At 39.4% G+C, this 13,784-nt stretch overlaps 1 protein-coding gene across 4 annotated transcripts in view; it reads left to right on the forward strand.

The window, feature by feature from the left end:
- TAF1 (TATA-box binding protein associated factor 1) overlaps positions 1-13,592 on the forward strand; it is a 38,747-nt gene extending 25,155 nt beyond the window's left edge. For 3 of the 4 annotated variants that reach the window (XM_026110976.2, XM_026110978.2, XM_026110979.2), the window contains 11 exons: positions 1,235-1,412; positions 2,860-2,927; positions 3,331-3,453; positions 4,661-4,753; positions 4,829-4,913; positions 5,419-5,486; positions 5,566-5,682; positions 9,965-10,063; positions 10,350-10,500; positions 11,308-11,485; positions 12,627-13,592. In XM_026110976.2, the coding sequence (XP_025966761.1) occupies positions 1,235-1,412; positions 2,860-2,927; positions 3,331-3,453; positions 4,661-4,753; positions 4,829-4,913; positions 5,419-5,486; positions 5,566-5,682; positions 9,965-10,063; positions 10,350-10,500; positions 11,308-11,485; positions 12,627-12,843 (1,377 nt within the window). In that variant the 3' untranslated portion in view covers positions 12,844-13,592. Of the gene's footprint in view, positions 1-1,234; positions 1,413-2,859; positions 2,928-3,330; positions 3,454-4,660; positions 4,754-4,828; positions 4,914-5,418; positions 5,487-5,565; positions 5,687-9,964; positions 10,064-10,349; positions 10,501-11,307; positions 11,486-12,626 lie in introns of all 4 variants that reach the window. The other variant, XM_064518404.1, reaches the window with a different exon arrangement.
- Positions 13,593-13,784: the final 192 nt, after the last annotated feature.

Genomic DNA, 13,784 nt, shown 5'->3' on the forward strand with positions numbered 1-13,784 from the left:
TAGGAAGTGTGCTGTAGATACCAAAATTATGCTAGACTGCCCTCAGATAAGCTGTGTTCCAACAACGCCTTCCCCCACCCTGGCTCTACTTTTCATGGGCAGTCTAGTCAAACCAGTATCCCTTGATGTTTTTATTCCCAGTTTTGTGTTTTATTGCACTGCAAGTAGTGTTTGGTTTTAAAACTGAATCATGTAGGTTGTCTACGTTGTGTGCTAGCTAAGGCTTTTGAGTTCTGGGAAAGCAGTTGTGGCTTTTTAGCACAGAAAACATCTTGTATTTGCTTTACTTTTCCCCTGTGTCTTTTGGATAGATTTGGGAAATATCTTTTTCTCAAAAGGCTGCATTTTTCAGATTGCTGTCTGCTATCATGAAGTACATGAGTTTGTTACTGCAAAGGCAATTGACAGAAGAATTGTTCTTAGTGTTGATTTACAGCGTTCCTGTTAAGCATCTTTGTTAAATCTTGTTGGTAAATGCAATTCACATTGTAATCTTCCATCTGCAGAAAAGCCACTGACTTCCTGATGTCAGTGCATAGATCTACATTTGTTTCACGTTAAGGGAATTATTTTTTCATTTGTAAGGACAAGAATTTTTTTTTTTTAAATATAAGAATAAGGCTTGCCTACACATGAGCCTTAATTCACATTAAGGTAGGGTACATAGTGAAAACAAATTGCTCAGATGACAGCACATCTTTATGGCTGTTTATTAGAGGATCACCTTATTCCAGTTGGTGTGTACCACACTGTAAGTTATTTCAGCTCAGAATGTCTGATCAGAAAATAATGTTGAATAATCCTGTGTGGATACATACTCAACATCTGGGATGTGATTTTTTTCAACAAAACCAGCAAAAGTTGCATGGCACAATTGACTCATCAAAGGTTGCAAAAGCGAGAACTTAAAGTTAAGATTTGAGTTGAAATGATAAGGTCTGAGTTGAAATGAGAATTTTAAATTGCTTGACTTTTGCGCTACATACCTAAAAATTCTACCTAAGAATCCTTTGTAAGATTCCTCTTTTCTGTGATGATATCAAAGAACATTTTGTTGAAGAAAACAAAATCCAGCATGGGGCTGATGCTTATCATATTTTCCTTGACGCTTAGGGAACTGATTGTATAAAGGCTTTGTATGTTAGTGTCCATTCAACTGTGGAGGTTAAATTGAGATTAACTGTGCTAGTACTATGTTAATAAACATTCTTTTTCTTTTTGCCTTTTTCCTCAGACATATCCCTTCCATACACCTGTAAATCCAAAAGTTGTCAAGGATTATTACAAGATTATTACTCGGCCCATGGATTTACAGACCCTGCGTGAAAATGTTCGTAAGCGGCAGTACCCGTCCCGGGAAGAGTTCCGAGAACACCTGGAGCTGATTGTTAAGAACAGTGCGACTTACAACGGTGAGTCCTTAACAAAGGAGGGGAATCTCTGTTTCCGTTAATGTGCTGTGTGTGAGAGGTGAATCTTTTTACTTTAGAAATACTAAAAGCAACAGAAAAGCAGAGTAAGTTAGCTGTCGGGTGGCAACAATAAATATGTATTTTTCCAGATATACGTGAAATATTGTATAAATGTTAATGAGCTAATTCATAGATGAGAAAGAAGTGAACTCTGACATTTAACTGTAACTGAATGATGACTGTGATGTAGTAATTGAAGCTCAGTTATGTGTGTATCGATTACTGGGGAAATTGGTGCGTGTATTAAGTCAAACTCTGTGCTGAAGCAAAGAGCTGCATATCCCCTAATATAGGTGAAGGCGAGTAAAACATTATTTTCAGTAGACTGACTGTCCTTCGTTTCTTCTTTCAGATGTGGATCAGTGGGGAAATACTTGTGAACTTATTTTCTCAGTATCATGATTTAGTGAATGAATCTTTCAATATAAATAGGAATAATTCACACCTGTTGGAACCATTGCCTTGGAGCATGCAGCTTTGAGTAGAGTTAACTGTAATGATTTTGCATTTTTTGGTTCCTAGTTGCAATAAATTTTTCCCTGATTGGGAAAGTCAGAAAGCTAGTTTAAAAAACTGAAAGCATAGATTCTGCAGCACAGCATGCAGCTGCTAGGGGAAAGTGCTGATTCATTGAGCAAATATGGGTCAGCTGTATTCTGACTGCTGATAAGAAAAGTCTTTATCCAAAAAGTATGTATTAGACAGCGAAAATCTCCCAGCTGCATTGAGTCTTTCTGGACTCTGCAGCAGTCTGGGTGATTCTGAGAGCACTGGTTTTGTGCTTTTACTGTTTCTTTTATTATTATGACAATGGAGTCCCTGTTTTATTCTAATTAATTAAAGATGTTTTTTCATAGTTCTGTTACAAATACTCATTTCTGAAACTGAGGAATCATGACGTTTTCTAAAGCCGTGGTTCTCGGAGTATTCACCTTTCAAGTCCATCTTTCCTTCCTAGACAGCCCTGCCCCATTGACTGGATCTAATGAAGGAAACAGAAATTTCATGACTTATCCTCTGAAAGTTTGGAACAGTTAGACTACTTAGAGGCCAGGCTTCCATAGGCACAACTGCTTTTCTGTAGAGTTTCCAAAACTTAACAGAATGTATACCAGAAATGCGAATATTTGCTACAAGTAACATTTTTTCATATAAAACCCATACTAAACTTGAGTAATTGTGTATATTGAGAATATACTCCCAAAGATAGTAGAAATCTAACCAGTGATGCTTAGGAGTAAAGATTAATTCACGTGGTTGTGTACTTGGTCTTGATAATACTTTCAAGTATTACAGCATCAGGATGTGTTCACTGATGTTTGGGGGTTTTTTGTTTGGGTGGGTGGTTTTTTTCCCTATTTGAATTGTACTTGCTGTGTGTTTGCAGGACCAAAGCACTCCCTGACACAGATATCTCAATCCATGCTGGACCTGTGTGATGAAAAGCTAAAAGAGGCAAGTCTTGTGAAAGAGTTCTGATCAGAGTGGAGAGGGAGAGATGGTAGGGGTGGTTGAGGAGTTTGAGGATAGAGGATGTAGTAGACAGAACACAGGGCTTTAAGAAGGAGAGTAGAAAGAATAAGGGAACTTCTCCCCCCCCCCCCCCCCCCCCCCGGTGTATTTGAGTTTTTACAATTTTAAGCAGTTCACACTGGATTCTCATTCAAAAAATAGATGCCTATTTGCTATGCTAGTTACTTTATCTTGTATGTAGGCTTGTATCTAGGCTATATTATCCCTGCTTATTTGCAAGTGTCTTCATAAAAATGTGAATGAGAATCTCTTTAGGATAGAGTAACCGGATCTTAACAGTTATGAATGTAGCATCAGCTGCTGATGTTCCTGAATTTTATTGCAGAAGGAAGATAAACTGGCTCGGTTAGAAAAAGCAATTAATCCCCTCCTGGATGATGATGACCAAGTGGCCTTTTCCTTCATTTTGGATAACATTGTCACTCAAAAGATGATGGCGGTTCCAGATGTATGTAGCTTGAGTACCGTGTGTGTGTGTGTGTGTGTGTGTATGTGTAAATTCAGTTTCTACTAATGGAGATATGGAAAATGTGCTGATTATAGTCCTGTGGCCTTATGTTGGAGGGAAATGTTTGCATCTTGTGGCTGTTATTACACTGTACAAAAAGGAGTGCTGTGTCAGGATGCTGGGCTGTGATTTTCTGAGTGCCACAGACATTCCTGCATTCACCCCTTTTCAGCAGAGCAAAGGTCTGGAAGTGAAGGTTGGGTTCCGGTCCTTTTTCTGCTGTTCTTGCTCCTGGATAATGTTCGTGTCAACCTCCCATTAGAAGAAAGTCACTGATTTTTGCCCTCTTAAGGGTGCTGGGGAGCTATAATGAAAATGATTTTTTTAAATGCATTACAGGAATGGAACATACTCTTCACTCACTGTATATAGTGCTTTTGTAGCACTCGAAGCAGCCTGCAAAGGTGCAGTTCATAGGTGCAAACCAAACACAAGTTGATTTTTAGTGGATCAAGTTCACTCGGTGTTGTACTAGTTTGCATTAGTATAAAAACCCCTAAAGTTGAAATAATAAAACTGTATAGCTAAGGGCTTCAGCACTGCTCATCTATAAAGTATATTGTGTCTGAATGGAGTAAGGAGCAAGAGACTCCAGTGGTTTGACTATGCATGAGAAAGAGGGCTTAATGCCGGTTCCCTTTAATGACAGCCTCATCATCTTTTTTCATCAGATTCTCTTTTCTGATATTTAGAAACAGATTTTAAAGTTTTTTTTTTCCAATCCCATCACACCACGCTGAACTGTCAAATCAGTGTATATAGCCCCTGTCGTGAGATCAGACTTAGATTTTTGTTCTTTGTTATATTAAACAAAGCAGTGAGTGTTCTTAATAGACATTGCAGTTATATTTTGGAAGAAACAGTGATGTTAAATACAAAAATCTTCTGCATGATTGAGAAATTTTTATTACATGCTCCTCTTTCAAACAGATTTCAACAGGTGAAGGGTCTACTTAATTTTTAACTGGTAGATCATTTATTCTGTGCCCCTTCTGAAGCTAAGTAATTGGATTCAAGATGCCATGTAATAAATATTTCCTGTACTTACTGAATCTTAATCTGTTCTGAAGAATTGCTTAATGAAATTTGTAGCTATAACAAATTCTACATGGAAGCTTTCTAAATTTGTCTGTTTTCTTTCCTTTAGTCTTGGCCATTTCATCATCCCGTTAATAAAAAGTTTGTTCCTGATTATTACAAGGTGATTGCTAATCCAATGGATCTGGAGACTATCCGCAAGGTGTGTAGCTTGAATTGTGCAGGCACTTGAGAAACATTTAGACTTGATTACTTACTGGGTGACAATCTTTTCCAGAATATCTCCAAACACAAGTACCAGAACAGAGAGACTTTCCTGGATGATGTTAACCTTATCCTTGCCAACAGCATTAAGTACAATGGTAGGTTGTGATAATAAAGCTTCAACCGTCTTCTATCCCTAAATAAATATATCTGTGCAGCTGTTCTGCAGTGCTGTCAAGGCCTGAAGGTGTGAATCCTGAGCTTAATTGTTACTTTCCTTTCTTGCTGAGAAAAGATATGCTTAAACACTGATATTTTCACTGCCATGTGGTGCCAAAATCTTGCTCTGGAGAATGGGGCAATTGTATTTGGGGAGGATTTTCTGCCTGTTCGCTACACGTCTCTGTTTCAATGATTTGTTCCATGTGTTTGGAAATTTCCTTGAGATTGACAGGGAACAGCTTTCATATCTCCAAAATTGTGTTTTTAACATTGGTACAAACTGGTTGCTCTTTGCTAGTTGAATGCAAGTCCTGCTTTATGTTTATCCTCAGATCAGAAGGTGGGATTTAGCGGACTTTTGAGGGTTGTATAGCCAAATCAGTCTTTAGTCTCAGCCCTGAGTGAACGTCCAAAAGCACAGAGATTTGTTTCTTATTGCAGGGTCAGACAGCCAGTACACAAAAACAGCCCAGGAGATTGTTAACATCTGTTATCAAACCTTAGCAGAGGTATGTGGACATGTCTATTGTAATATTTTTGCATGTTTAAGTTTTGTTCTGCAACTTTAACAAGCTGCTTTGTTCTTAGTATGATGAACACTTGACTCAACTTGAGAGAGACATCTCTACTGCTAAGGAAGCAGCACTAGAGGAGGCAGATCTGGAAAGTCTTGATCCTATGACCCCAGGTCCCTACACACCACAGGCAAGTGACCGAGCAAATTTTTCATTTTCTTTTTTTAGTTTTGATCTGCTGGATGTTTGATCTAAGAGGTACCTCATTTACTGTTCCCCATCTGTCTGCAGGTTGTCTTTTAGTATATTATCTTGTTGTGTGGTGTGCTAACAGCTGTTCTTAAGGATAAATAGGAGAAGCAATTATCTTGCTTTAGAGCGAGATACGTAAAATAAAGTCACTTCCCAGACCACTTGCAAAACTGGTCTCAGGATGAGCTATGTGGGTAGTGAGGTTCAGCTGAATGTTCATTGCAAATTCAAAGGCTATGTAAGTGTAGCAGTTAAACCCTCAGAAGGCAAGCAGTGAAAAGGTAAGGAGAATTTGAGGAAAAACACCAGTAGCGTAGTGCTGAGAAGAAGCCAGGAGAGCTGTTTAGTGAGGATATTCTTGAAGAAGCTTATTGAGCAAAGAAACTGCCAGTATGGTCAGTGAAATACGACTTTTCTACATTCTTTGATGGGATTCTTTTCATTTCAGCTACTATCTATTTTGCCTCCTAGTCGAAATAATGCTTTTGACTCTTCGTGGTTTTACTATTTTAGGAAACAACAGAGTGAGAGTTATTTTGTGCATATTATAGACCAAGTTGGAAGCATAATATATATTGAAGGTTGTATGACAGACTGTGTTTTCAGTGTTCACAGAATTGGCAAAGCTTTATAAGCCATTCAGGCTGGGTTTTTTTCCATGATTATTCTTGCCTTGGGATTTTTTTCTTTAAAAACATCAATAAAAAGATTTTATCTTTCATTAAGAATGACAATGAAAAATAACAATAGCTTTTGCAATATCAAAGAGAGCTTGAATTCATGTTACTGAAAATATTCATTAGCTCTATGATGTGGAATTTGCCCCAAAAATTAAATAATGGTTTAGGCTATTTCATCCTAGTGTCTGAGGTGTGTCTTTCATTTCTTTGGAAAAACTGCCGAAGTTCATAAGCCTTGGGAAAGATCTGTCTGCTCACAACTGAACGATCAAACTCTGAATGTTTTTCATGCAAATTTTTTCAATGCAAATTCTTTGCAGTTGTTCTTCCCAATTGTAGACCAATAATTTTTTCTTCCTTTGTGAGTCTGGTGTTATTACATCTGGAAAGCTGCATTTAATTTTAGTCCAGACAGAGTAGAAAAGAGGGGCTTGAAGTTCAGGGACAATTTAAGGACCTACAAAATTATTTTTTAGAAAAATGAATTTAAAATGTGCTTAGGCGATAATTACACAAAGATTACAGGGCTGGCACCAGGATAACTGGCTACAAATGCTATTGGGCAATATTTAACACTTTTCCTTCCTCCCCAGAAAAAAACCCAGATGTAACAGTTGTTTAGAGAGCTAGAAGGAAATTGCTAGGAATGATGTAGAGTTAAGGGGCTGGAAATAATGAAACTAAGTATCATGGAAAAAAAGACCTTCCTTAACAAGGAGAGGTGTCAGGGTGCAAAGGGAGGCTTTGGAGATTTGGTTTGGAAACTGCCTCTTGACACTTTTAAAACAAGATTAGGTGGAATTGAGGACCACTCCAATTCCTCAGAGAAAGAGTGACAAAAATATCCTTCTGTCTCTGATGGTTTCCTTTCCCAAGAGCAGTGTTACCCGTCCTGAATTTTTTCCAAGCTGGTGATAAGGCAGGAGGAAAAGAGGTCAGAAGAGTGAACTGCCTGTTGGTTGTCTGTGCCTTCTCTGTGCTTGTTGAAGGAAACTTTTCCCCTAAACTGATCATCTGGCAACCTTTTCACTGTGCTTCTTGGCTGGGGGTACACTCCCGCTTCCTACACTCCCAAACTTGTCACAGATTGCAGGTCTGCTGATGGTTGCTTGGCTTTAGATCCTCCTTTTAGTCAAATGTAGTTGTGATGACTAAAATACCGCTCCGCATATGCATCTTCAGGAGTTGGACTCTGAGATATAAAAAGCAAATACAGCAAGTAGAAAGCTGTTTATGGCTTACATGTCTGTTTAGATTCTTAGGAAGCCTGTTTTGCCTAACTTAAACAGTATGGCTCCTGCTCTTTAACACTTTCAGGATTGTCATGATACTTAAGCCATGTGTTATAAAGGCATTTTATCAAAATCCTAATCTGTAGTTCCTCACTAACTCTTCACAGAGATCAAATGGGATGCAAACTACAGGCTGGCTTTTAGAGCACGTTATCCACCCCCCTCCCGCTTTTCTCCCTCTTGTCAGTTTTAGGGATTCCTGATGAGACAGTGATTTACACAGAAATGATTGAAAGTTGATGTTTTACTATTTCATACGTGATAAAGTAGTTTTTGTCCCGTTCTGACAGCAGCAGTTCTTTGGCATTTGTGCTTGTAACGCTACTTCCATTGTAAAAGCATAAAAAGGGCCATGCTGAGTCAAAGCACAGGTCGACATAATCAAGTCCTGGCAGAAGTGAGTGGATGCAAGCATGCAGTGATCCTTCTTACGGTGAAGCCTCTCTGCTTCTGGCAATTGGCAGCTCAGGCACCTTAAAATGGCATTGTACCTGGACCATTGTGTTTATGAGCTGCAGAGAGACATATTCTCTGTGAATCTCCAAAAGCCTTTCAGAGTCCATTTACAATTTTGGCCTCTACAGGATTGCACTGGGTGAAAGTACTGCCCTCCACTTTAAAATCTGCTGTTTGACAAACCTCAGGCCTGAGGTTGTGAGCCATTGCCTTTTACCACTTTGTTCCTAGCAATAAATTTCCTATTTTGATTAAACAGTGTTTGATAACATAAGCACTGAGCCAAACACGCATGTTGCATTTAGTCCTGAAATCCTGGTCTTGCCTCTCAAAGTATTGTTCTAGTCTCAGTTCAGCGCCGGAGAACGTTGTCTCCTGTTTCCACATATACTTTAGCCACCTGATTTGTATGACACCAACACTTCCCTCAGTATGTCACGTGATGCTTCACTGTATCAAGATGAGAGCAATTTGTCTGCTCTGCACACTCCCATCGCTATCCCAGAGAAGCGAGGAACGCAGGTCAGAATCCTCCATTTTCTCATGTGGTTGCAGAGTTGGGTTGCATAAACAAATTACTGAAAGGTGGCAATAACTTTGTAGGAAACAAGTGACAAACCAGCAGGTTTCCCAAGCAGAGAAGGGAACCCATTTCAAAAGCTATGTGCTTTCCTTCATTTGACTGCTCTAATGAAAAAAGACAAATTTAAAGAGCCATGGGAGTTTGGACACTTGCAAAATCTACTACTCTGATTCCTAAGGATCAAAAGCTGCAAGAGAATCTGCCTAAGGCCGGATATTTGTTTGCTTCACTATTTCTGGGAGTAGAAACCTGGTGACTCATGCTTAGAAGCGCTAATATGCAATCCCTCCTTGTTTCTGAGTAGGGAAATGGTGAAGTGTATCTAAAGGCTTGGAGGATCATAATTAGTTTATTACGGTTGTATTCAGTGATCATTAGAAGCTATACAAACTCTCAGGAAGAGATGGTTGGCATTGTAGCTACCTTGGAGCTGTGAAAGAAAGAAAGAAAAAGACAAGATTAAAGGTGTTAAATCACTATAAATCAATTGGTGCAGTAACCACAGAGTATTTTTTTTTCTTAGTCTTTATTCCACGTTAAACAAAAAAAAAGTTGTTTGGACGAGAAGGCACAGCAGAAGGTGATACAGTAACATGAGCATAAAAATAAATGACTGGGAGAGGGAAGAAGGTGAGGAGAGCCCCAGGGCTGAAGCTGGTACCAGAAAGACTAATGAGAGCTACTCTGAGCAATCCAGACCAGCAGAGTTTGAATGTACATGGTTCTGTCTAGATTGCTGTTGTTTCTGGCTTTGAGAATGGAAGCCTTGAAGTTTTCTGTAGGCTTAGAATTCACAGTCCTTGGATGAGAATCTGCATGTCTTCTCTACCTTGTACTCATGATGACTGGGGGAAGAACGGGAGAGAAGGGCAGGAAAAGATTTGTTGCAAACTGCTGACTGCTTTGCAAATACCTTGTGAAAATAAGCACTTTTTAAGATCTAGTGGTGTATTCCAGCAATAGCTAGGTAAACAAGTCGGGTGCTCTGAGGCTGGAGATTTCCTTTTCACAGATGAGCACATCAGGAAAAAGGTGGGTGGAGACTGTGTGCTCTGTGATCTTGGAATGAAGGGAGAAGGGATCCTTGCTCCCTGCACCCTCCCCTTTCTTCCCCCCACCCATCATTGTGGTCTGGATGTCAGTCATACCTTTGGCTTATGTCCATTAGTGCCTTCCTCAATGGTGTTGCTATTTGTGTTCCCCATTCAGATGCGCCAGGGGCGAGGTAGGCTGGGCGAGGAAGACTCTGACGTAGATATTGAAGGGTTTGATGAGGATGATGATGGGAAACCTAAGACTCCAGCCCCAGTGAGTATATTTACAGAAATCCCATCCACAGTCCACATGTTGACTTGTATCCTTGTGGTAGAAGTCTCCATAGTGTAAGGGATGTGTGCTGTGTCTGGCACCCTGAATGGCAGCAGTATTCATAGTAGTAGTTAGACAATTAAATGTAGTTTTAAAATGTCAGCATTACGAAACAAATTAATGAATACATCAAACTGAACTGTGAGATAAAAAATAGGCATATGGTGGAAATGGCAGTAGTTTATACAATGTCTGATCTTAATGATTCCTGTTCTGAATGACACAGGAAGTTGAAGATGCAGATGGTGACCTTGCTGATGAAGAAGAAGGATCAGCCCAGCAGCCCCAGGCCAGTGTCCTCTACGAAGATTTGCTCATGTCAGATGGAGAGGATGATGATGATGGGAGTGATGAAGAAGGAGATAATCCCTTCTCGTGTAGGTTTCTCTTTTTATATAACAAGGTTGAGTAGGAACTGGTTGTTCCCAAACCCAGCAATCTTCTTGTCCTTCCATCACAAAAACATAATTGGGGATTATTGGGATTAATTAATAATTAATTACTAATTGGGATAAATAGGCCAAGTAATCTAGCAGTCACAAAGGAAAAGAGACCAAAAGGGCAAGATGAAAAAAATGGATGAACATAAATGGAACTGGAGACAAAGTGGAATAGGAGTGCTATATAAAAGTATGGGCACAGCAGAAAGCAGTTAAGATCTGGTTGGTTGTTTCGTAAAGTGAAACTGCAAATGGTCAGAAAAGACTGGAACTATGATTTGGTGTGCAGAGCAGGATTGGGCAGAGATTACCAAGAGCACAAAACGTTGTTGATAGGAAACCATGTGATCCGTGTTGTTATCAAGAGCTGGAAGAGGAGCTTGAAGGCTCTTCAGATTGTTTCCCTGTTTTGCTAAAGTGGTGTCCATGCAGAAAAGCATATGGTGGTATTTAGATATGGCTTCATAAAATTATTATAGGGAAAAAATGGTTGGAGCAGACACAGAAAAGAGGTGGTAGAAGTACTTGAACAGTAGAATTAGATTATTTTTGAGTAACATCAGAAATGGCTACTCAGTAAGCATTATCAGCTCCTAGATACCCTTTTTACTGCATTTTGGAAACACTACTTCCTATATATTCCTTACAGTCTATATTGTGTCCTTTTAACAACTAAAGATGGTATGCATGTCACTGATGGAACAAAACTGTTGATTTATGAACAAGTGTTGGCTTATTGTACAGCTATCCAACTGAGTGAGAGTGGCAGCGATTCAGATGTGGAGTCCAGTGCAGTGAGACCCAAACAGCCTCATGTTCTTCAAGAGAATACACGGATGGGCATGGACAACGAAGAAAGTATGATGTCTTATGAAGGAGATGGTGGGGAGACATCTCATGTCATGGAGGATAGTAATATCAGGTAATTAGAGCTAAAGATGTTGTTTAAAATATTTCTTTCTTCAGAACAAAATCCCTTCTGTTAGAGATTTCTGAAGTGTTTGTGTTAAAGAGCTGGAGAATGTCTCACAATTTCACATTTTTTTTAAGTTACTCTGTTACTGGTTTTAGTGTTGCGACTGTAATTGCAATTTACTTTTGAAGTTCTTGTTGACAGGAATTTGGTTTTGCTGTTAGACCATCACTAATGAAAAATATTTGTTAAATTAAAAAGTGATTAATGAAGAGTAAGCTTTTGTAAGTTAAATAACTTTCTGTGCATAATATTTTTTGAAAGCAAGGAAAATGAATCTTGTTATAGATTGTCTCAGAAATTATTAAATGCCTTTGAAGCTAAAAGATAATATAGCTGATGAACTTGAAGGTTTTTTCTTTAAGAATAATAATTTCCTTCCTTGAAAGAAAATTGCTTACCTGAAGTCCAAAAGAATAGCAAAGAATAGGAATATGCATATTCTGTATTTTGGAAGAAGTTCCATTTTTAGAAAATGGGAAGTGCAGCAATAATAGCTTTATTTTCTGCACTGATTTGATAAAATACTGATCTGTTAGGATTAGATTCTCTCTTCTTTTTTTTACTAATAGAATTCACTCCCATAATGTTACTGGTATTTGCCTAATAAATTATTTTACAGGCAAACTGTCATAATAGACAGAAGACTTGCCCAAAAGAGTAGCTATGCTGGGTCAGGCAAATGGTCCACCCAGCCCAGTACCGTGGCAATAGCCAGCAGTAGATGCTAGAGAAGCAGAGAATGGGCTGTGCTCTGGTGGTAACTGCTGTGCTGTCTGCCTTTCTATCTCTGGTAAAGGTGACACATGGAAGGTGCTGGAGCAAGCAGGGAACTCCCGATTGTTTTTTCTGCCCTGAGTATTTCAGAATGGGGTGAGGATGTTGATAGAGAATCGTTTCATTGGAAGAGCTGCTTTTTAGTTAACAACACTGGCCACTGATCAGATTGAATTGTCCAATGCTTCCAAGGGTTTCACAAGCACTTCAACTCACGGACCTTTTACAGGAGTAAAAATGTTGCATATAGAATTTCTGATACCAACAACTGATTTGAAATGCCAGTATAATAAGAGTATATTCTTTCTTCTAGCTATGGCAGCTATGAAGAACCAGACCCAAAATCCAACACAAGAGACACTAGTTTCAGCAGTATTGGAGGCTACGAGATCTCAGAAGAAGAGGAAGAGGAAGAAGAGCAGCGTTGTGGGCCGAGCGTACTAAGTCAGGTCCATCTGTCTGAGGATGAGGAAGACAGCGAGGATTTTCATTCCATTGCAGGAGACAGTGACCTGGACTCAGATGAATAGACTTCTTAGGAAACTCCCTTTCCCTGGGATGGCAGTCATCTTGGGCTACTCTTGGCTCATTAATTACTATCGTCCTGGTTTGGCATAAGAAACAACATGGTGCAGGCTGTGTTAATATGAAACAGCTTTTATATATATGTATATATATAGTAATTTTTATCAGTTCTAAAACTTGTTATGTGACTGAGTAAATGGTGAAAAATAAGCTTTAGAGAAATATGCCTAGCTGAGGTAGTTGGCTGGTGTGATCTTCACTAGTTCTAGAATCCAGCTGGAGAGACCTGTAACGGTTTGTTCTTCGTTCTTTATAGATGTAATTTATCAGAAATAGTAGCCTGTTGGATTCATGCATGTCTGCCAGGGAAAAATGGTTGCTCAGAATAAAATGCCTGCTGTTCATTTGGTGAACAATTGTAAAATAAGAACTTTCTGTTTGTGAAATGGCAGTTACCTGGGAATACACTATGAATGTGTTCTCTACTAACTGCTTAATTACCCTTAATGTTTCAGTGAATAGTTGCCCTGTTTTTTTTTTAAGTTGCAATTGGTCACAGAAATCAAAATTTGCTAATTTGAGTCTTCAGGAATTTTCAGGCTGCTTGTATTGTAAAAATAGTTCTCATTATTCATGGCTGTGAGAGTCCTTATTTTTAGTCAAGTGAGAGGAAAGCATAGACCGGCATAAGGTTTTGTACTGTACTTGCTCGTTAAATTAACTGTAAATAAAACTCAAGATGGTTTAAAAACGAGCTCCTTTCACTGCTGGTGCCCTTGCCCTGCTGTGCTTGTGTCTCTTTGGGGCAACCCCTTCTCGGGGCACCGTTCAGCGGCGCTTTTCGGACTGCGGCAAAAGGAGCAACTCCTGCCCCAAGGCCCAGCGCCCCGGGCCGGGCCCCCATGGCGCCCCCCGTCCCGGCAGGCCCCGCGCGCCGCCGGCACCC

This window comes from Dromaius novaehollandiae, chromosome 11 (genome assembly GCF_036370855.1).
Source record: "Dromaius novaehollandiae isolate bDroNov1 chromosome 11, bDroNov1.hap1, whole genome shotgun sequence".
NCBI classification, from domain to species: Eukaryota; Metazoa; Chordata; class Aves; order Casuariiformes; family Dromaiidae; genus Dromaius; species Dromaius novaehollandiae.